The 23,538-nt window shown below is 43.4% G+C and overlaps 1 protein-coding gene across 1 annotated transcript in view; it reads right to left on the bottom strand.

Moving 5' to 3' along the window:
• Positions 1-19,146: 19,146 nt before the first annotated feature.
• The window catches only part of TPCN2 (two pore segment channel 2), a 47,006-nt gene continuing 42,614 nt past the window's right edge, over positions 19,147-23,538 (bottom strand). The window contains 4 exon segments of the mRNA XM_030200736.1: positions 19,147-19,440; positions 19,793-19,881; positions 21,055-21,136; positions 22,836-22,918. Coding sequence (XP_030056596.1) covers positions 19,362-19,440; positions 19,793-19,881; positions 21,055-21,136; positions 22,836-22,918 — 333 coding nt within the window. The 3' untranslated portion in view covers positions 19,147-19,361.

The raw sequence follows: 23,538 nt of genomic DNA, 5'->3' as shown, positions 1-23,538 counted from the left end.
ACATGAAGAAAAGACAGTCCCTGCTCAAAAGAGCTTACAATCTAAATCAGGACAGACAGACAGGACAAATAAGGGATAAGGGTAGGGCAGACAGATAGGACAAATAGGGAAAGGGACTATTGAAGAGAGGAAGACAAGATAAGGTTACGAGCAGGTGACAAGTTAGGAATTAAAAGCAGCATCAAACAGGTAGGCCTTTAGCCCGGTAGTAGAGAGTCAATTGAGATTGGGTGGCTAAACTCAAGGCAAGTTCTTTCTACAGTTAAAAAAAAATACAAGGAACTGGTCTAAGGTGCAGAATGAGTGTATAATCAGGCACTATGGGGGTCTTTTACTAAAACCTAGCTCGAGTTATCTGCAGCAGGGCCCATAGGAATAAAATGGGCCCTGCTGCAAATAACTTGAACTAAGCTTTATTAAAAGACACCCTACATGTATTAAAGGCTGTGAGAAGAGCTTTCTGAAGTACAGGTAGTCTCAAGTTATAAGCAGCCCCCTCTGGGGGCTACTTATGAGAAGGCTCGCTGGTAGGTATCACATCACAAAATTTCTTTTGATGAGGGGACAGATAGTGATGATCCCTGAGAGCACCTTTGAGGTCTCACAGATGTGTAAAGGGCTAACTTATTCTTTAAGTACTCTAGCCCATTTTGTCTGAGGACCTTGAAAATCAAACAAAGAGTTTTAAAATTTAGCCCTATAAGGTACTGGTAGCCAGTGCAGTTTTTGCAAGAAGGGTGTGATGTGGTTATGCCGCTTGCAGCCTTCTAGCAGTCAGGCTGCAGCATTCTGAATTAGTTAGAGCTGATGCAAGTTCTGTTTGGTTTGACCAATGTACAGAGCATTACAGTAGTCTAGTTGTGCTCTCCTCATTAGCTGGTAAGAGTTTTGATGGGAGTCTGTAGATCCTGATGGAGACCTTTAAATTTGTTTCATTTGATGTTATGGAGGAATCAGATCCACAGGATGATGATGGGAGTGACTGACAACAAAAGAAGGTAGATCGAAGACAATACAACACTTTCATAGTATTTGGAACCCAATTTGAGCTTTGAGGCCTGGTCGAATCAAGGTCAAATGTTCCCTAGCTAATTGACTGAAGTCTGTCGAATTACTGGCACCAGTTTAGAAACCCCTAATTCTGAGATAAGAAGGTAGGTATGCAACTACCTTGAGAGAGGTTTAATGCACTCAGTGGAGAAGGAGTAATGGGTCTAGACTGAAGTAGAACTGGACTGGGTAGCAGGGAAAGTTGGATTAATTTACACCCTTAAGAGATTTGTCTAATATTTTCATTGTAAACAATATGCGCATATAACAGTGAGTGATGCTTATGCTAATTTATGGTACAAAATGTAATAAAAACACAAAAGTCCTATGCAGAGAGGACACCTGGCAGCCAAATGTTATAGCAAGAGGCTGAGAACAGAGGAAGCCCAAAATCCCCACTGCTGCTACTTGTGACCTTGGGCAAGTCACTGGTAATTCTATAAGGTAGGGGCAAATATTTATGCACTGAATATGTATGTAAATGATTATAAGTGATCTCTGTGCACACATACACATGTAAATACCAGTATTCTATTCAGATGTTTCCCAGGACCATCCATGCTCTGCCCCCAGATCATTCCAGCACCATCTGGACAACACAGTGTCAAGTTATTCAACCCTAGCCAGCATCACCTGTGATCCAGACATGTAGCTATAAATATTGACCCAACAGTGTCCATCCATCTACATCACAACCCAATCAGTTTCACAATAAGCACCCACTCAGATTCTGCAGAGATGGTATGTGATCAATCGCTACAAAATAAGCAAGTCTGTCCTTTGTCCATCTGTCCTATTCCTTCGTTACCCCTCTTTCTCAAAGCCCACTCTAGTGCTTAGATTTTCACCCTCTTATGAACCTTTTCCCATCACCCTCAACTTGGTCTATGTACCCTCGTGCCTCATACCCAGGCTCCTGAGTGAACATTCCACCATTTGGGTGGTGTTCCAAGGGGAAGGAAGGAATCTTTCTTAATACAAAGTAACTATATATGGAACATACCCAGACCTATAAAATACACACCCTTTAATCACATTTCAGCAACACAAGCAACTCGGCTGCCTGGGGACCTGGGAAGTTGATAGAAGAGAGTGTAGAAAATTGATAAAACACCTCTGCCCTAAGCTGAAGGTCTCTCCTTAGCCACACCAGGTCTATTGGTGCATTAATGAACATTTGGCTGAGATGATTAGATGTGCCTCTCCCATACACTTAGCTACAGATGTTAGGAGTTGAAAGCAGCATGGCTTATCACTCAACCTCAAAGTATTCTCTGGAAAGATTCTTTCAACTCTATACTCCTTTTCCCTGGGGTCTCCTTTGCACGAAAGAGGTTGAGCTATAAGCTTCTCAAACAAGCACAGAAATGCTCCACAGAATAGTCAACCCCACATTTAAAAAAAAAAAAAAATTGTTCCAGATGGAGAAATGAAAAAACTCTATTGCAGGTTAACAGGGGGATAAAATACATGACTCAAAGACATATTGTTGAAATATTTGGAATGTGTTCTTCTCAGAGACTGGAATAGTTGGCTTTTTTTAGACATACATTTGCTGGAGTCCATAAAAATAAAAACTATTGCTTTGTACTAACACACAAATTGCACAGGTGCTTCAGCCAGACCTGGACCAATTCTGCGACTACTCATACAAGCATTTCACCTGATGCCAATGTCACCTTATGCAAGTTAATAAAGATTATTGTTCAATAAACTATACCTTTACTTGTTATTATTCACAAGAGAATCCAGCAAATACTTGTCACCTCCCTTTCACTTTATCTTTCTCCAGTTTTGCTATGGCAGAGCTTCGCAGCCAACAAAAAAGCAGATCCTCTTAACACAAGTATCACTGTAATGTCATACTTAGCTGCATGAGCAATATCAAACACAGTTATCAAAAAATTGGAGGAAAAAGCCTCAACAGACTCCGTTGTTATAGGCACACTGCCCTTAATTACTGTGTTTGATATTGCTCATGCAGCTAAGTATGACATTATAGTGATACTTGAGTTAAGAGGATCTGCTTTTTTTGTTGGTGTATACTTGTATCCTCTTAAACTCTGATTTTGTATTTTAGAAGAGCTTCTCAAGCAGCCAGACCTATACATGAGCTAGTTTCCCATAAAACAGGTCTCAACCATATCCAGATGTGTCTCATGCACACGCATTGTGGTAATTCTGAAAATCCAGCAGGCTGGGTGCGCCTCCAGGAAGAGCAGCAAGGCTGGTAAACTTGCCCGGATTCTTCTGTGTTTTCCATTGACATGAACAATGAATTTATATTCTACCATATACCTTTCGGTTCAATGCGGATTCATGTGCTCTAAGATCACTGGACATTACCAGGAAATACAAAGTACTAAACACTATTACTGGACACCTATTTTCTAAATAAATAGGTCTTTAACTGTTTACGAAACAGATTGTAATTAACTGTAGACAATAATTCATCTTTAATAGCCTTATCCAAATGAACTGCTTGAAATGAAAAGAAAAAAAAGAAAAGAGTATCCAGTAATCTACTTCTTAGATTCTTTAAAGGAGGAAAAGTAAAAAAATAAAAATAAAAAATTAGTGATCTGGTAACTCTTAATTTTTGTGTAAAAATAAAGTGGTACAAGAGATATGCTAGGGCTAAACCATAAATAACTTGATAAATAACGCAGGAGAATTTCAACAATACCCAGTGGAGCTTTTCATAATACCAAGGTACACTATCAAATCTTTTCAAAGAATACATCAGACATAATGCAACGTTCTGTATGGTAAGAAGTTTCTTTAGTACTTGTTTTGAAACTCCCAAATAGATGATATTGCAATGTTCAAGTTAACTTAAGATTGAAGCTTGGACTATGATCCACTCTTGGTTTTACCTTCTTCCATCCATAGACCAGTCGTTCCACTATCTCAAAGAAAAAGCAGAAATTATGACTCTATAGATGCAATGGGGTCAATCCAGGACTGGCTCAGACTGTCCCTATGACCTATTCATGACAGCTACACTCAAACTAGGGCAAATGTCATTTTATTGCACCCAGATCCAGTTTCTGAAATGAGTGCCCACATTTGACACCCCTTTCCTCCTGCATTTTAGCATCTGGAGCAGTGGCGATCCTAGGTCGGCTGCCACCAGGGGCGGATTGCCACTGCGCCCCCCCCCCCCCCCGGGTGCAGCGGCATCTGTCCCCCCAGGGTACAGCATGACTCCCCCCGGCGCAATGACACCCCCCTCCCTGGTGCATCAAGCCCCCCCCCCCACCCCCGCACAATGACACCCCCCTCCCCCCGGGTGCATTCTTGGCTGCTGGAGGGTGCAGAGAGCAGCCGTGTGCCTGTCGGCTCCGCTGGCTCCCTGCTCCCTCTGCCCCAGAACAGGAAGTAACCTGTTCCGGGGCAGAGGGAGCAGGGAACCAGCAGAGCCGACAGGTGCACGGCTGCTCTCTGCACCATCCAGCAGCGTGCACCCGGGGCGGACCGCCCCCACCACCCCGCCCTTGCTACGCCACTGATCTGGAATAATAGAAAAAAAAAGCAGGGCTAGCACTGGTGCTGGAAATCTCAGGCTCCCAAGAAAACCCCCAGAACATCAACTGGGCAATATTAAAAATGATGTAATCGGACAAAAGAGGCTCCCGCCCACTTAAATCGCTTGTCTGTGGCTAACCGCCAATATTTAGTTAAGAAGTTAGCGCCACCGAATTATCACAGTCAGCACCTGCGCCAAAGCTGGCTAATTTGTGGGTGTTCCGGGGCCAGAGTTGGCACTTACACGGTTAAGTGCTACTTAACGTATTTATAAATGATATCGAAATCGGAACAATGAGTGAGGCGATTAAATTTGCAGATGACACAAAACTGTTCAAGGTTGTTAAAATACGTGAAATATTGCAGGAAGATCTTAGAACCTTAAGAAATTGGAAGACTGGGCATCCAAATTGCAGATGAAAGGGGATGCACATTGGAAAGATTAATCCAAATCATAAGTTGCCTCATGCTAGGGTCCACCTTGGGGGTCAGTACACTGAAATCTTCTGCTCAGTGTGCGGTGCAGTGGCGTAGCCAGACCTGACATTTTGGGTGGGCCCAGAACTAATATGGGTGGGCACTATGGGCCTGATATTCAAAATTATTTAACCAGCCAGGAACGGCTCCTGGCCAGTTAAATAGCATTTTAGCACATAACCATGGCTATTCAGCAGGAGATAACCTGTCATCTCCTGCTGAATATCCACGTTTAGCAGCTAGCCACTAACTGGCTACTAACTGGCCACTAATCGTGCAACATAGGTGGCTAGGCACAGGTATTCAGTGCCAAACCAAGTATGTTTAGCGGTTAAATTAGGCCGCATAAATAGCAGGCCTATCTTTAATCGTTAAGCACTTAATGGGTTAGCACTGACTATTGACTTAACCAGTTAAGTTGCCACAGTCAAAAATGAAACTGAATATTCTATGCTAGACGCCGGAAATGGCTGGAAGTGAATATCTGGGTTTAACACTAAATATCAGGGGGTCTGTATATAGGTATGTTTCTTGGGATAGTACTAAGTAATGCCTTAGAGTACACTTGATGACGGATTTCTAAATAAATAATCTGCCCAACTGTCCTGCATCAACATAAACCACATACATACTTAATGGAAACACTGACATTTTAATATATAGTTACATTATCCCATAACTTAAACTTGACCAGTCTATTATAATGAAAATACCCTGCAAAATAATTATAGCAATGGCACATATCCTTCAAACTTTGCTTTATAGCAAATGTTCGTGTTGATGGCACACTGAAATTTGCAGTCTGTGGCAGAACTAAAAAAAAGCCCTAATATAATTTATTTACATTTTTTTTAAAGGGAAGCAAGGGAAATATAAACTGCTCTTGACAGAATTTACTTTCATTTCAATATCAATTCATTTACACACGTTAATAAATTTACATTTTTCACAAATGTTAACCTTTGTCTACACCAACACATCAAAAACTGCATGAAGCAAAGCCCAGATTTCTCACTGATGAAATAAGCAAAATTACACTGTCAACATCAAGATTTTTTTCCCCACCTATTCTGGAATCTGTACCATACAAAACGTTTCCTCCTTACAGCTTTCTATAGGAAAAATATATTCAAATTCTGGGAGCACCTCAATAATAGCAACGCAAAATTCCTTCACTACCAGATACTTAGTGAAGTAACACTAAATCCTGCGAAGAAGCTTCTCAGAGCCTATGCTGCAAACCTAAACAACAACAATTCTGAACTCACAAATACCAATGACAGTATCTTTAAAAAGGAAGCAGTGAATATACACAACAGCGCCAGACAAGTCAGACTGAGATATAGATCCTGACACTAACCACATGCCAGCAGAATCTCTCACCTCAGTCACATGCAGAACACAGATCAATCCTGATCAATTACAAAATAAAAGACTCCCCCCTTCATTCATCCCTGTACCCTAACATCAGCCCTACCCTTCCTTACCCCCCCCCATCCATCCCCATAGCCCAGCATCAGCCCTACCCTACCCTTCCTATCCCCCCAATCTATTCCTGAAGCCCAGAATCAGCCTTACCCTTCCCTACTCCCCCATCCCTCCCTATAGCTCAGCATCAGTACTACCCTTCCCTTCTTTACTCCTCCATCCATATAACCCAGCATCAGCCCTAACCTTTCCTACCCCCCACCCCTCTCTGTAACTAGTGCCAGCCCTACCCGATCCCTTTATTATTGTTTTTTATTTATTGCATTTGTATCTCACATTTTCCCACCTATTTGCAGGCTCAATGTGGCTTTATTCTTACCCCCTTACCCTGGCATCAGCCCTGACCTCTCCCCTACCCCCTATCCCATAGTCTGGCATCAGCCCTGCCCTTCCCTCCCCCCTCCCCCACACAGAAGCACACTAGCATTAAACACTTTTTTGTAAACATCTCCACCCAAAAACCCACCATGAATGAAATACAAAACTTTACTTTTTAACCTGGGAAATGCAGACAGAGCCCACCCCCACTCAGAAGCCCATCAGCATTACACAAAACAACTTTTTGAGCTTCCCTGCAGAGGTCTACCCCCCCTCCCCCCATGAGGCCCAAGATCACCTGGTGCAAAGTGCTGCCTGGAAAGGAGGCCCAAGATCACCAAGCTGATTACAGTGAACCCAATTTCTCCAGCACTGCTCAACAGCTCAACCCTCCGATTTTGCCCCTTGCAGCAGGTCTTCACCAGCCTGCGTTGAGTCCTGGAGCTCAATGCTGTGCTTACCTACTGCTAACATGGTTTGGAGGGAGACCGGCTACAGGGTCACTAGGCAGGCATCATCATCATCGCAGCACTGCAGAATTGACCGCAACCGCGACGCGAGCTGGGGATGGCATGGCAGATCCTGAGGTACGTGGCACCGCAACCACATCATCCGCCGAAGCAGGTCCCCGCCAACCCGCCCCAATGCCTGACTCCCAACGCCGACACACGCCCAGTAAAGATCGGCGCTGCGGGAGAGCTGCTTCTGTGCTGCTGCTTGTTTCCTTGACTGACTCTAGGAGGCTTCCTTGCACGTCTGTACGTGATGTGACTGATTGCAGCTGTGATTGGCGGTCACAGAAACTGGGTGGGCCTTAGCTGAGTTTGGGTGGGCCCGGGCCCACCCAGGCCCACCCGTAGCTACGCCCCTGGTGCGGTGGCGGCCAAAAAAGCAACAGGATGCTAGGAATTATTAGGAAAGGAATGATGAGTAAAACCAATAATACTATAATGCCTCTGTATTCCTCTATGGTGTGACTGCACCTTGAGTATGAGTTCAGTTCTGGTCGCAGTAACTCAAAAAAGATATAGCGGAATTAGAAAAGGTTCAAAGAAGAGTGACCAAAATGATAAAGGGGATGAACTCCTCTCGTATGAGGAAAGGCTAAAAAGGTTAGGGCTCTTCAGCTTGGAAGAGAGGCAGATGAGAGAAGATATGATTGAAGTCTACAAAACCCTGAGTGGTGTAGAATGAGTAGAAGTAAATCAATTTTTTACTCGTTCCAAAAGTACAAAGACTAGGGGACACTCAAGGAAGTTACATGGAAATACTTTTAAAACAAATAGAAGGAAATATTTTTCACTCAACGAATAGTTGGAACTCTTTGCTGGAGGATGTGGTAACAGCGATTAGAACATATGGGTTTAAAAAAATGTTTGGACGAGTTTCTGGAGGAAAAGTCCATACTCTGCTATTGAGACAGGCATAGGGAAGCAACTGCTTGCCCTGGGTTTGGTAGCATGGAATGTTGCCACTATTTGGGTTTCTGCCAGGTACTTGTGATCTGGCTTGGCCACTGTTGGAAACAGGATACTTGGCTAGATGGACCATTGGTGTGACCAGTATGGCTACTCTTATGTTCTTATTCAGTCCTTGATCACATAAGATAACCACTTAAATTGGGCTGCATAAAAGCACTCCATCTTTAAGCAGTTCAGCGTATGCGGTGAAGGGCTGAATATTACACTTACAGGCTCATTTTCGAAAGAGATGGAGGTCCATCTTTCGACATAAATCGGAACATGGACGTCCATCTCCCAGACATCCAAATCAGTATAATCAAAACCCGATTTTGGCCATCTCTAACTGAAGTCTGTTGCAAGGAAATCCAAATTTCAAGGGGGCGTGGTGAAGGTGGGACTTGGGCGTGCCTAACACTTGGGTCTTGAGCCATAATTGAAAAAAGCAGGGACATCGTAAAGTAAAACTTTGGCGTTTTCACCCGGACGTGTTTTTTTTTTTTTTACGAATAAGGCACAAAAAGGTGCCCAAAATGACCAGATGACCACTTTAGGGAATCGGGGATGACCTCCCGTTACTCCCCCAGTGGTCACTAACCCCCTCCCACCCTCAAAAAACATCTTTAAGAATATGTCGTGCCAGCCTCTATGCCAGCCTCAGATGTCATACTCAGGTCCATGACAGTGCATGCAGGTCACTGGAGCAGTTTTAGTGGGTGCAGTGCACTTCAGACAGGCGGACCCAGGCCCATACCCCCCTACCTGTTACGTTTGTGGAGGAAACAGCAAGCCCTCCAAAACCCACCACAAACCCACTGTACCCACATCTAGGTGACCCCTTCACCTGTAAGGGCTATGGTAGTTGTGTACAGTTGGGGGTAGTGGGTTTTGGGGGGGCTCAGCACACACAGTAAGGGAGCTATGTACCTGGGAGCAATTTATGAAGTCCACTGCAGTGCCCCTAGAGTGCCCGGTTGGTGTCCTGGCATGTCAGGGGGACCAGTGCACTGCAAATGCTGGCTCCTCCCATGTTCAAATGGCTTGCATTTGGACGTTTTTGACATGATCATCTTTGGTTTCGAAAATTGACGGAAGTCAAAGACGTCCATGTCTAAGGATGTCCAAATCCAAAGACGTCCTTAGTATTTTCGAAACAAAAGATGGACATCCATCTTTTTTTGAAAATACAGTTTTCCCCGCCCCCTGATTTGGACATTTTATAAAGACGTCCAAATCCCAATGTGGATGTTTCATTCGAAAATGCCCCTCTTAATCACATAAGCTTTAGCGGCTAACCTATAACTGGATAATCAAGGCCAATGCCCAGCACTGAATATCCAGGAATACAGCCAGCAGCGGACATAAAAACCCTGACCACCACTAACTGAACATCGTCCAGTGTGTGCCTTGTCAGCTCTCTGACTCAAATACAGAATTAATCTTTCAGAAATGGGGGGGGGGGGGGAGGAACGCTAAAGAAACACAAGAAACCCAAAAAATCCAAGCACAGACTGAAGCTGGCTCTAGGAATAAGGAACGATGATACTTATTTGTATAGCGCTATTGTATATTCACAGCGCCATACAGCAGTGATAAGTATACATGTACAAAAGGTCCCTTCCCTAAAGAGCTTACCATCTGATGCTTGGATAGGCAGATTATAAATGTGGGGAATCCACTGCTTGCCCCAGGATTGGTATCATGGATTCTTGTTACACTTTGGGATTCTGTATGGAATCTTGATCTTCTTTGGTTTTCTGTCAGGTACTTGTGGCCTGGATTAGCCACTGTTGGAAGCAGAATACTGGGCTAGATGGATCAGCTGTCTGCTCCAGTATGGCTATTCTTATGTTCTTAATATCTGGGGATGGCTTCTAAGCAGGCTGGAGCCTCTTCTGCCCACTTAAGCCTCTTTCATATCTACCCCAAGGAGGTTTCACAACTGGGTTATTTTCCTCTAACCCTACACTTTCTCTGAAGGTTATCTTCATATTGGAAGATTCTGAAAGTTTTGAGAGTAGGTTACTTTCTCTAAAGGCATGAAAGCCCAGTGCTATTGTATCAGTGTGATTATAGTCAGGGGGGAAAAAAAGAAACATTTATACACAACACCATCACTAGAAAAGAGGATAAACAATGTACTTCAGTTCAAGAAATCTATTCACAACCACAACCAGCGAAACATAATTCACATTTATCAAGACATTAAAAAGCAACGGATCATGGAAAACGTCTTCATATTATGCATTATTTTTAGACCATTAAATGCTTAATTCAGACTCTTATTGTAGATTACATAAGGATTGTCATACTAGCCAGCATCCTGTTTCCAACAGTGGCCAATCCAGGTCACAAATACCTGGCAAGATCCCATACTGCTTATCCCAGAAATAGTGGATTTTCCCCAAGTCCATTTAATAACGGTCTATGGACTTTTCCTTTAGGAAGCCATCCAAACCTTTTTTAAACTCTGCTAAGCTAACCACCTTTACCACATTCTCTGGCAACGAAATCCAGAGTTTAATTACACATTGAGTGAAGAAACATTTTCTCTGATTCGTTTTAAATTTACTACATTGTCGCTTCATCGCATGTCCCCTAGTCCTAGTATTTTTGGAAAGCGTAAACGCTTCACATCTACCCATTCAACTCCACTCATTATTTTATAGACCTCTATCATATCTCCCCCCTCAGCCGCCTTTTCTCCAAGCTGAAGAGCCCTAGCCGCTCTAGCCTTTCCTCATAGGGAAATCATCCCATCGCCTTTATCATTTTCGTCGCTCTCACCTTTTCCAATTCCACTATATCTTTTTTGAGATGCGGCGACCAGAATTGAACACAATATTTGAGGTGCGGTTGCACCATGGAGCGATACAAAGGCATTATAACATCCTCAATTTTGTTTTCCATTCCTTTCCTAATAATACCTAACATTCTATTTGCTTTCTCAGCCACAGAAGCACACTGAGCAGAAGGTTTCAACGTATCAGACGACGACGACACCTAGATCCCTTCCTTGGTCTGTGACTCCTAACGTGGAACCTTGCATGATGTAGCTATAATTCATGTTCCTCTTTCCCACATGCATCACTTTGCACTTGCTCACATTAAACGTCATCTGTCATTTAGACGCCCAGTCTCCCAGTCTCATAAGGTCCTTTTGTAATTTTTCACAATCCTCCCCGATTTAACGACTTGGAATAACTTTGTGTCATCAGCAAATTTAATTACCGCACTAGTTACTCCCATCTCTAGATCATTTATAAATATATTAAAAAGCAGCGGTCCCAGCACAGACCCTTGGGGAACCCCACTAACTACCCCTTCTCCATTGAGAATACTGACCATTTAACCCTACTCTCTGTTTTCTATCTTTTAACCAATTTTTAATCCACAATAGAACACTACCTCCTATTCCATGACTCTCCAATTTCCTCTGTAGTCTTTCATGAGGTACTTTGTCAAATGCCTTCTGAAAATCCAGATACATAATATCAACCGGCTCACCTTTATCCACATGTTTGTTCACCCCTTCAAAGAAATATAGTAGATTGGTGAGGCAATTTCCCTTCACTAAATCCATGTTGACTTTGTCTCATTAATCCATGCTTTTGAATATGCTCTGTAATTTTGTTCTTAATAATAGTCTCTACCATTTTGCCCGGCACTGACGTCAGACTCACTGGTCTATAATTTCCCAGATCTCCTCTGGAACCTTTTTTAAAAATCGGTGTTACATTGGCCACCCTCCAATCTTCCGGTACCACAAAATTAAGGATAAATTACATATTACTAACAATAGCTCCGCAAGCTCATTTTTCAGTTCTATCAGTACTCTGGGATGAATACCATCTGGTCCAGGAGATTTGCTACTCTTCAGTTTGTAGAACTGCCCCATTACATCCTCCAAGTTTACAAAGAATTCATTAAGTTTCTCCGACTCGTCAGCTTCGAATACCATTTCCGGCACCGGTATCCCACCCAAATCTTCCTCGGTGAAGACTAGATTGTGGATCCAGGAATATGGGCAACAATTTAAAGGGATCAAACATTTATATCACATCCGCCTTCACAGCACATTTGCTCCATAGTACTTGTTTTATTTGCTCTCTAGATTATCCAGCAGGAAACACCGTGCTCTCCAATCCTGAAATGCATGAGCAGTGAAACTGAAGGACCTTGTTCCCGATGCATTTTCAAGAGGGAAGATTAGTAGATTCTACATTAATTCATACAACCATAAGGCTTTACTTATATGTATCTGTTTGAAATGCTATACTCAGCCAGGATAGAATTAACACATTGGTGGCCCTAGGAAAATGAACAATCATGCTGGGTCCCCCCTTGAAATATATTTTAAACTCCAACAAATGGGGTCCCCTGGTTCTAACTGCAGAAGAAAAGACTGGAAGAAGAAAACAGAAGGCAAGAAATATCACTACTCACCAACTCGTCCTGCCAACTGGAGGATAATGTACAAGGGAAGAGAGAATGTAGACAGACCTGTAGAAGCAGAGGTGACTCTGGTCTCCTCCATCCAACTCTTTTTTTCTACTAGCAGTCGACGTACCAAGGCAAAAGTCTATCTTTGGAATTATGGAGTTAATACTTCTCAGATGACACAACCTCCTCCCCCCACCCACCCGGTATACATGCCTAGTTTGCCTATGTTTAAAGACTGCCCTTATATACAGCTACTAATAGGTGCTCAGATCCTCTAGGAAAACCTCTCTAGATTGTGTCATCGAACCCCTTCGGCAGATTCAAATGACTAATTTTAAAAAATTGCAGGCCCCCCCCCCCCCCCCCCCCCACTGTGACTGAATGACACTTGCACCAGTGTCCTGAGCCTTCTTGCTCTTGGACAAGGGCAGACTGACAGCAGAGAATTTGTACCCATCCTCTCTTCACGGCACATCCCAGGACAGTAAAGAGAAGCATTCCATTTTGCATCATTTTAGGCTAGACAAGAGCCTTTGCGTCTACTGGATGCTGTGACATTTCAAAAACCCAGAGTGAACTCTTCTTTTAAATCCTAAAGCCTGGGCACAGATGTTCACATTAGTCAAGTTTATAGTTTATTCAGACTTTCTATACCGCCCATGGTGACACAAAGAACAGGGTGGTGTACAATCAATAATGAAGATTTTAAAGCAACAAGAAAGGAACTACAATAATCATAGGATAGAAAAACATTCACACACGAAAAGATAAACACCAATCGACAACCAACAGGTAAGAAGAGACAAATTAAAAACATCAATTCAAGAATGCTTCAAGGGATAAACAACTGACAAAGAAAGAATGGCACTCTTTTACAGAAAAACCTATGAGTCAAAAAGCTTGCTCAAATGACCGTGTTGTTATAGTTTTCTTAAATTCTTTAACAGAAGTAATACTGCAGATATTAAGTGGTAAAATATTCCATGTAGTGGGAGCTGTAAAATAGAAGACACTATCCTGCTTATAATCGAACGAGAAAAACGCCCAAGTTCCGACCTAAATCGGGAGATGGACGTTTATCTCACAAAAATGAATAAAGCGGTATAATCGAAAGCCGATTTTTGGACGTTTTCAACTGCACTCCGTCGCGGATGCGGACAAAGTTGATGGGGGCGTGTCAGAGGTGTGGCGAAGGCGGAACTGGGGCGTGGCTATCTGCCGAACAAAGATGGGCGCATTTCACCGATAATGGGAAAAAAGTATGCGTTTTTAGCTAGAATTTAGGACACTTTTCCTGGACCCTGTTTTTTCACGAATAAGGCCCCAAAAAGTGCCCTAAATGACCAGATGACCACTGGAGGGAATCGGGGATGACCTCCCCTGACTCCCCAAGTGGTCACTAACCCCCTCCCACCACAAAAAAATGATGTTTCACAACTTTTTATTTTCACCCTCAAATGTCATACCCAGCTCCCTGGCAGCAGTATGCAGGTCACTGGAGGAGTTGTTAGGGGGTGCAGTGGACTTCAGGCAGGTAGACCCAGGCCCATCCCCCCTACCTGTTACAATTGTGCTGCTTAATGCTTATTAGTCGTCCAACCCCCCCAAACCCACTGTACCCACATGTAGGTGCCCCCCTTCACCCCTTAGGGCTATAGTAATGGTGTAGACTTGTGGGCAGTGGGTTTTGAGGGGGATTTGGGGGGCTCAACACACAAGGGAAGGGTGCTATGCACCTGGGAGCTCTTTTACCTGTTTTTTTTGTTTTTGTAAAAGTGCCCCCTAGGGTGCCCGGTTGATGTCCTGGCATGTGAGGGGGACCAGTGCACTACGAATCCTGGCCCCTCCCACGAATAAATGTCTTGGATTTATTCGTTTTTGAGCTGGGCGCTTTCATTTTCCATTATCGCTGAAAAACAAAAACGCCCAGCTCACACATTGTTGAATAAAACATGGGCGTCTATTTTTTCCCAAAATACGGTTCGGTCCACCCCTTCACGGACCCGTTCTCGGAGATAAACGCCCATGGAGATAGGCGTTTTCGTTCAATTATGCCCCTCTATGTGTTGTTGATTCAAGATGTGCCTGTTTCAGTCCAGGAAGGACCAATCGATAAATCATTTATTCAACATAAAACTCTTGCTGGAGTATATGGGATTGTAAGAGTGACCAAAAAATCTGGGACGCCCACCTTAAATGCCTCAAAAGTAAGTAATAATAATTTGTAAATCTTTGTTCTATAGGTAACCAATGCTTTCTTTGAACATAGGGGTAACATGATCAGACGTTTTAGCATGCTATAGTAATTTTATTGCAATACTTCAATTGCAGTTTCTTTATCTGTGAACGTGGCAAACCTGAATAAACGATGTTACAATAATCAAGCTTGGCAATAAACAAGGACAAAATGATACTGTGAAATATGTCTCGATATATATCCAATATAAAGCCCTCAGGGGCCCTTTTACAAAGGTGCGTGCCCCAGGCAGTTAATTCCAAATTTGGTGTGCGCTAAAAACACATGGTAGAAAATATTTTCTATTTTCTGCCATGAGGCATTTACCCGGCAGTAAACGGCAGTTGACGTGTGCTGCATGCTTACCGCCTGGGTAGCGTGTGAGACCTTACCACTAAGTCAATGGATGGTGGTAATGTCTCAGGCTGAAAATAGAAGTGCCCTGTTTTTCATTTTGCTGCATGTCCATTTTCCAGCCTCTTTAAAAAAAGGCCCTTTTTCAAGGACAGTAAAAAAATGGTCTTGTGCACACCCACAAGACACACTTTGCACTGCCGCAGGCCACGGCTTAGTAAAAGGGCCCCTCAGTGACAACCTGTTCATTGACCCTTATTTTGACTTTTAATATCTAAAGGGTATTCTTTTGGAAGCAGCATCATGTGGAAAGAGTGACATTTTTACAAGAGTAGAGTGCAGACACATGGAAGGAGTGGCATTTACAGGCATAGAATATACACACACGTGTAAATGGTGATTTCAGAAAGCCACTATTTATACATGGACAACTACAGCATGTAGAGGCTTCAAGGGAGTGTGGTGGGGGTGTGGTTTAGGAGGGACATGGGTGGGACAAACGTCTACATGTATATTCCCCATTTTACAAAGGGGACACCCCTTAATGAGAAAAACAAAAATCCCCATCAGGTTTTACACCAGCTCAAAAGCATACCAAGATATGATTGAGGTCTACAAAATCCTGAGTGGTGCAGAACGAGTAGAAGTGAATCGATTTTTTACTCGTTCCAAAAGTACAAAGACTAGGGACTAGGGGACACTCAAGGAAGTTACATGGAAATACTTTTAAAATAAACAAGAGGAAGTATTTTTCACTCAATGAATAGTTACGCTCTGGAACGCTTTGCCAGAGGATGTAGTAACAGCGGTTTGTGGAAAAGTCCATAGTCTGTTATTGAGATAGACATCGTGGAAGCCACTGCTTGTGCTGGGATTGGTAGCATGGAATAGTGCTACTAATTGGGATTCTGCCAGGTACTTGTGATCTGGATTGGCCACTGATGGACACAGGATACTGGGCTAGATGGACCATGGTCTGACCCAGTAGGGCTATTTTTATGTTCTTGTGGTCATTCTGGCCAGGAATTTACATGAGAAATTAAGGAAGTCATTCTCCTTAATCACCTAGTGAAGAAAATAAAGAAAAATAAAAACTGTGGCCTTGCTTCTTAATTGGTGTAATATAACATATGTAAGTTTGTAAAATAGGATAGTTACAAGGGGAAGCAGCACCAATTGCATAGAAAAGTTCAAAATTGCTGATGGATTCATGCTGCTAATTTTTTCCCCATGTGTATATCTGTAAAATGGCGGCTCTCGCTGTGCGTGCCATCAAATGCACATGCACTCCTGCATAACCTGATAATTTGTGCAATCAGCAGAACCTTTTGTAAAATATTGACAAAATTGAGCACGTCCCGACCTGGACATCTGATCCCAACATTCTATGTAAAAATGAGCCTTCACATGTCACAGAACAAAATAAAAAGAAAAAAATCACACATCAGAAGACACTCTCAAAGTTCATTTCATTTCATTTTGCAGGTTTAATTCAGGCTCTTTAGTGTGTAGATAAAAATTAAGCACTGAAAGTTTAAAAATAAAAATACAGTTTACAGGCGTTTTATATCACCTGCTGATTCTTTCTCTTTTCATAAACTAGAGCCTCTTGAATGTTCTTACATCAAACCAGTTAAACCATGACAAGCTTTCCTGTGATCCTGCCCCTCTCTATGGTCTAAGTCTGCAAATGATTAGAAAATCTTGCAGGAGAAGACTTTAGAGACTGCAGTATACAACTCCCTTCCTACAGGGAGGTAAGCAGAGCTGTGGGTCCATTCAGCATCCCATGATCTCTAAATAGAAACTGAACTAGGAGATTTAAGAGAATTAACATAAGTAGCAGAAAGGTGGCTACTTTTTTTTTCTTCTTCTTCTTCTAAAAACAAAATGTCCTCTTGCAGCTATTAGGATGCTGCCAGCTGCCTCTGAATCCTGCATACATGACTGCAGAAAAAAATGCAACCAATGTGATACCCCTGCCATGGGTCACTTATCTTTCACTTTGGTAAAGAATGCTAAACAGGAGACAATCTCTCCACTGGAACAACAGAATAAAACCTATATGATGTATATACATGCACGAAAGTGGGAGAGCGACCAAGGATACCAGAAACTGGAGGATGTTCTCACCTATAGTGATGAAAGTTTTTATTAAAGAACATCCTCCAGTTTCTGGTATCCTTGGTCGCTCTCCCACTTTTTGCACATTACTGTTTTTACCGTGGGGCATTTGAGTTCTCCGCTTGCTGGCGGATTTTCTCTCGTATATTCATGCACACCACAGAGAAGTAGAACCCCCAAATCAGTCCAAAATCAGGAACCCCAAGATCTTCTGTACTGGACAGTCCAAGTAATTATTCATGAGGCTTCTAAAGGAAGCTCCAGCCATGCTATCACTCTTCAGTTAGTTCCACGGACAATAGTGAGCAGCAAGGGCATAGCCAGATACCCAATTTTGGGTGGGCCTGAGCCTAAAGTGGGTGGGCACAAGAATCCCATCTGGCATCTCTCCTTCACTCCCTCACCCAGGCAACCAATAATTGCTCATTTCCACCCTCCCCTGCATAAATTTTCAAGTCTTAAGTGCTTCGCTGTCTGCAAACAGTGACTCATATCCACTGCTCTCACCAGTCCAGAGCCTTTCCTCTGACCTGGTACCACTATTGTGAAAAACAGAAGTGCCATCAGAGGGAAGGCTCTGGCTGGCATGCGTTGTGGGAATGAGTCGCTGTTCACGAAACACTGAAAGATTGAAAAGGTACAGAGTTTGGGGGGGGGGGGGGGGGGGTTAAGTTGACAGCTGCCAAAATGCCTGTGGGGGAGGGGAGGGAGAGATGCCGGGAGTCTTCTGGTGATGAGGCTTGAGGAGCCTCACCAGTCACATCAGAGATGTGCCACTTATTGGTGGGCCTGAGCCTAAAGTGGGTGGGCCTGTGCCCACCCAGGCCCACCTGTGGCTACGCCACTGGTGAGCAGCTGGTGGTCTCAAGAGTGAAAATAATACTTAACAAAACCTTTTTATTGGAACTGGACATTTTCACACCAGTTTTGACCTGAGGACAGAAGTATAACTCCCAAATGCAAGTGAGGAAATGTATTTAGTCAGTCCAATAAAAAGGTTATCACTTCAGATCAGGTTGGCTTATTGACTTCTTTTGTACACAGTGATATGGACTAGCAGCAGAAACACAAACTCAGTGGTGGTGTCATAAGATAAAATCTAAATGACATTACTTAGGTCCAAATTAAAACATAAAATTTAAAAAAAAAGGAACCAATTTACAGAATCTGCATCAGCCGGCTGAGTAGTGGTCAGTACACAGAGTGGTTACATCCTGGAAAACATGTCCACTGCATTCAAGACACCAAGGGTCATTGCGACCCAGGGAGATGAGACCTGGAGACAACATTACTTGTAACAAAAATAAAAAGCACCCCAATTAAGTGGTTCCCCTAATTTTGTAAAAATCTTGCACAAGTTCTGAAGTGCACCATGCGTACGCCCAGCGTCTCCTTCTTATACATTAATCTGTGCAGGTTACAGCACCAATCCAAACAGATTCCAAAAAGTGACAAAGCTGGCCCAAAACAGCACTCCAAAAATTTTGGAAGACCTAGTAAAGGAGTATAAAAAAGATAAAAATCAACCTACCCATCTTTAAAAAAAAGTGTGTGGGGGGGGGGTTCCTCCAAAAGTTTCTGTTATAGAATAATAAAATCCTAAAACTCAGCAGTGCAGCAATAGCTCTGATCAATGATTGTCCAACAAACCATTCCAACTGCTTGAACGTTTTTTTTCTTCTCTAAGCTGGTGATGTGGCCAATCAATGCCGCCTCTCTCCTCTGCACAGATGGGCTAAGTGCCCAGTGCGCTCTCCCCTGAGATGACATGGATGCCCCTATAGAGACTCTTCTCTTCTGCACAGACGGCAGGGATGTCTGCTGGTGTGGATATCCAATACTGTGTCTCCCTGCTCGCTTGCTTGAAGAGCCAGACACCTGGGTCATCGGGACAGATGCAGATGAGGATGATGGTGCAGCCTCTCCAGCAGCTCTTCCTCCGTGGGCTCCTCCAAATCCTCTCTACAGTAAAAGCCAGGATAAAGAAAGCATGGCATGGGGGTGCGAGGGGAGAATTAAGTTACTGTAGTGAAACAAAAAACTTGCTGATGAAAATACAGTAAGGCAAGCAAACACATGGCTATATATCCACATTTGCAAGGTGCACAGCACATGGAAAATTTCACCCAGTGCACTGAACACTAATGAGAAAGGGGAAGCGCGAACCTGTGGGTGTAGATGAGACGGAACTGTAGGCTACTGAGGACGAACTTCAGCAGTACAGGGTACAGTGGAGACCAGCTGTAGGCATCAGACAGGAAAACAACCCACCCACTCACTCACCCCTCAAACATAAGCAAGGTCCGTGAAATACCTGAACATCAGCTGCACGGTCATCTGGTACTCGACCTGAGCCTCACACAGGTTCTGCCGCTGGCTGCGATCCCATTTGTGGATGAAATTCTGGAAGTTGAGGGAGGAGGAAGGTAAATATAAAGTCCATTAATGGAGGTAATTAAGTACCTGTATATAATATATGGAAACTGCTATGGATGTACCACAGAAAATCATTATATCAAATCCATGACCCTTTACTTAGGATCTTTAAGTGAGAGGAAGGGATAATAAATGGTATGGATGGGCAGACTGGTAGGTCGTATAGTCTTTACCTGCCCTCATTTTTCTACATTTCTATGTGTGAAGTTCTGATTTACGCATATAAAAGGTCTCTTGTATAACATACATGCACTGCAACTAAGTGTGAACTTGCATGTGAGTTTAGAGCAGGAATGTTCTGGGGCAGAGGAAAAGCAGAATTGCAAATTATATGCATAATTTTATAAAATAATACACATGTACTTTGTGTGTCTAGATTTACACCTGCTCCCAAGCAAACATCTGTGCCACAAATGTAGGCAAGATTTCTTCAGCATTGAACTACAATTTTATAAAAACACAAAGGCACCTATATGTCTTTATAAAAATAAGCACCTTCTCTACCTCCACACCTAGGGGGCGCTGTTACAAAACTGAAACATGTCTCTTCATTTACTGCTGGTACTAAGGCTGCTGGCAGATCAAAACAGCAAAAGAGAAGGCATGTTATCATTGAGAGGTTAGCATTCTACTAGACCACTGGTGTGGGGTGGGGGGTCAATTCCCAGCTTAGGATGTCAAAACAGTACTCCCAGAAGGGAGGGGGAGAGGCCAGGGGAAGAGATGACTAGATCAGCTTTCACAATAGAATCCAGTCGTAAATGGCCCTTGTCAGAATATCCCAGCCTTTAATGGCTTGCACTCTGATTTCCTAGTTACCCAGTGATAAACTAGTGCACTGCACAAAAACAGGACTTCCCTTTTTGTTACAACCTAGGCTTCTTCTAGAAAGGACTTATTTTAAAAAGACTGGACAATAGCTGCCCTTTCCCAGCCTCGAAAGAAGAGCAGAACATGATGGAGGTGATGCATCTTACCCATATGCCAGAAATTGAAGGGAAGGGCTAGGAAGGTGTAGCAGGCGGGACAAAAAGTGCTATTGTGTAATATTTGGAGAAATGTTTCAGCACAGTGCGAGTCACGAGGTATCAGGAAGTCAGTGTGTCCAACTCTTCAGCCTATGGATGAAAACATTCTTACCTCCAGAATCAGGGCCACAAACAGATTAACCCAGATAACCGAGGACACCAGCCACCAGGCCACAAAATACAACTTAGACCACCTGCAGAGAGATAAGCAAGACAACTGAGGTCCAACAGGATGGGAAGATGCATAAACAGCAGGCAAAGTTTCAAAACAAAGATGTACATCAGTAGCAAAGCCTGAGAATTAGCCCTGTCACTACATTCGCTGCACACTGTTAAGTTTACCATTCCTATTTAGAAATTATTTCTACTTTTTCGAGTGGAATTTCTCCCTTGTAGGGTAGGCTGGCCCCATACGGTGCATCACAGGAGCAAACAAGCATCACTCCTGTCCCTTCAGGTATGGGGTGTCCAGGGAGAGACAGGAAAAGGGTTATGGATGCCAGCCACTAGACAATTGGGAAGATTTTTTGTTTTTGGTGGGTTTTTCTTTTTAATACTGAGGAAAGCAGGTCGGGGTGGGGAAATGGAGGGGGCTCACTAGACACCAGGGAGTGGGGTGGGGGATTTTTTGGTTCTGTCAGGGGCAGGCAGGTCAGGGAAGAGAGGGGGCCCACTAGAGCAGCAGGGACTCTTTTTTTTTTTTTTTTTTTTAATCGGGTCAGGACAAGTCTGGGGGCATGCCACAGGGCAATATTTTTTAGGGAGCGAAGAGACTGGTCCTGTCGGGGGAGGGGGCAGCAGTCATGTCAAGGACTGAGAAGGTAACATAGGAGAGGGAAATACAAACCACACCTAAACAGAGCAAAATAGCCAAAAAAAGCACAAGGATCCTTCAAGAATGCGGAGCATCAAATCAGTACTATATTAAACAGACCCTAAGCGCAGACCTGGCGGTAGGTTTCTGGCATTGAGCCCCAGCGGTAGATATCAGCACATACCTTGCATTGCTGCGGGGTAGCTGATAGGTCTTTAGCATGTATTTTAACAGGCTGTGAGCTGACATCTACCACAGGAGTAAACCTCAATGCAGAAACCTTTTTAACATGCAGCAACCATTAACGAGCAGGTAGACTGCTCATTAAGGGCACGCTGAGCCCATAGTAGCTTTCTGCATTGGTCCCTCAGACTGTTAAAGCCATCAACCAGTAAATTGTCCTGGACCATCAGTGTAAATCTAGACCACGAAGAATCACCAATTTACCTAATTTTGAACAGAGACTACAGGCAGAAGAAGATAATTCACTCCTTTAACCACTTCTGTTATTAGCTTTTCCTATATGAGTATTTTAAGATTTCTTAAATATATCTAAATCATTTAAAGTGGATATGATTAGTTGATTAATAAGTTTATTCTTATCTTTAAAAAGCTCAGACTTCAGTAAAGCTCTTTATTCCTTTTTTATAAATGTAATCTACTGTCTCCCATTTGAATTGAAAAAAATAAAACCCACTCACCCTTTACACACTCCTTAAGTGGAGAAAGGGACAGAAGAAAGTGAAGAGAAGGGAAAAAGCACATCTGTTTCACTGTGGCACATGCACCCTTCAAGAGTCTGAAGACCCTGGAATGAAACATTCCCTTTGTATGTAAGCACCTGTCTTGCTGTTCAATAGCAAAATAATGATTTCTGCTTCCATATCACACCTGGTCCACCACTGATCAAACCCTGAAGCAGATATTACACTAGTAAAACTGTCAAGCCAATAAAGTTCTATGAATCATCCTCAAAGTTAAGTCGCCTTAAGTGTCCCAATCCCCGCACCTACCATCAATCCCACCAAACCAGATTGACATTTGCCTTCACGCAGATAACAAACAAATCAATCACTTACGGACTTGTGTATCGAGAAAAGGCCTCCAGGAAAACCTGCCAGTTATTTACCACCATGACATCCCAGAGTGTTACCAGGGCAGCCTAAAGGAAAGAGAGAGAGGACACAGAGGATTATCAGCAGTGGCGGCCCTACCATTAGACCAACTGAGGCGGGGGGCCTCAGGCTGCACTCTTCCTGGAGCGGCATCTCCCCCTCCTTTCTTCCACCCCCTTCCCCGAGTTTACATTCTTTTTCCACGTTTGAAAAGGCGGTGGCAGGGATTCCCATACACTGCCCTGCTGCCGGCACTGGCCTCTTCTTTTTACTGTGGCCCACCTCTCTGATGTAACTTCCTGTTTCCTCAGAGGTGGTCCACAATACGGAAGAGGCCAGTGCTGAAGGCAGAGCAGTGTATGGGAATCGCTGCCACTCTTTGGAAAATGGAAAAAGAAGGTAAACTCGGGGAAGGAAGTGGAGGAAGAAAGGGGGAGATGCCAGACTGGAAGGGGTGGCAGCAGTGGCATCTCATCCCTGCCTCAAGCAGCATCTTGCCTTGGGCCACCCCTGATTATCAGAATGGTCAAAGACTAGAGTGGCACAAAATAAAAATAAAACAAGCAAAAATAAATAAATAAATAAACAAACAAAAACAAAACCATCACACACACACAGCTCCTGAAGGGCAGGAGACAAACCTTGGTAATGCTCTAACTCCTCACTG

Source organism: Microcaecilia unicolor, chromosome 4 (assembly GCF_901765095.1).
Source record: "Microcaecilia unicolor chromosome 4, aMicUni1.1, whole genome shotgun sequence".
Classification (NCBI taxonomy): domain Eukaryota; kingdom Metazoa; phylum Chordata; class Amphibia; order Gymnophiona; family Siphonopidae; genus Microcaecilia; species Microcaecilia unicolor.
The sequence above is the reverse complement of the archived record's forward strand: the minus strand, read 5'-3'. Positions and strand labels throughout refer to the sequence as shown.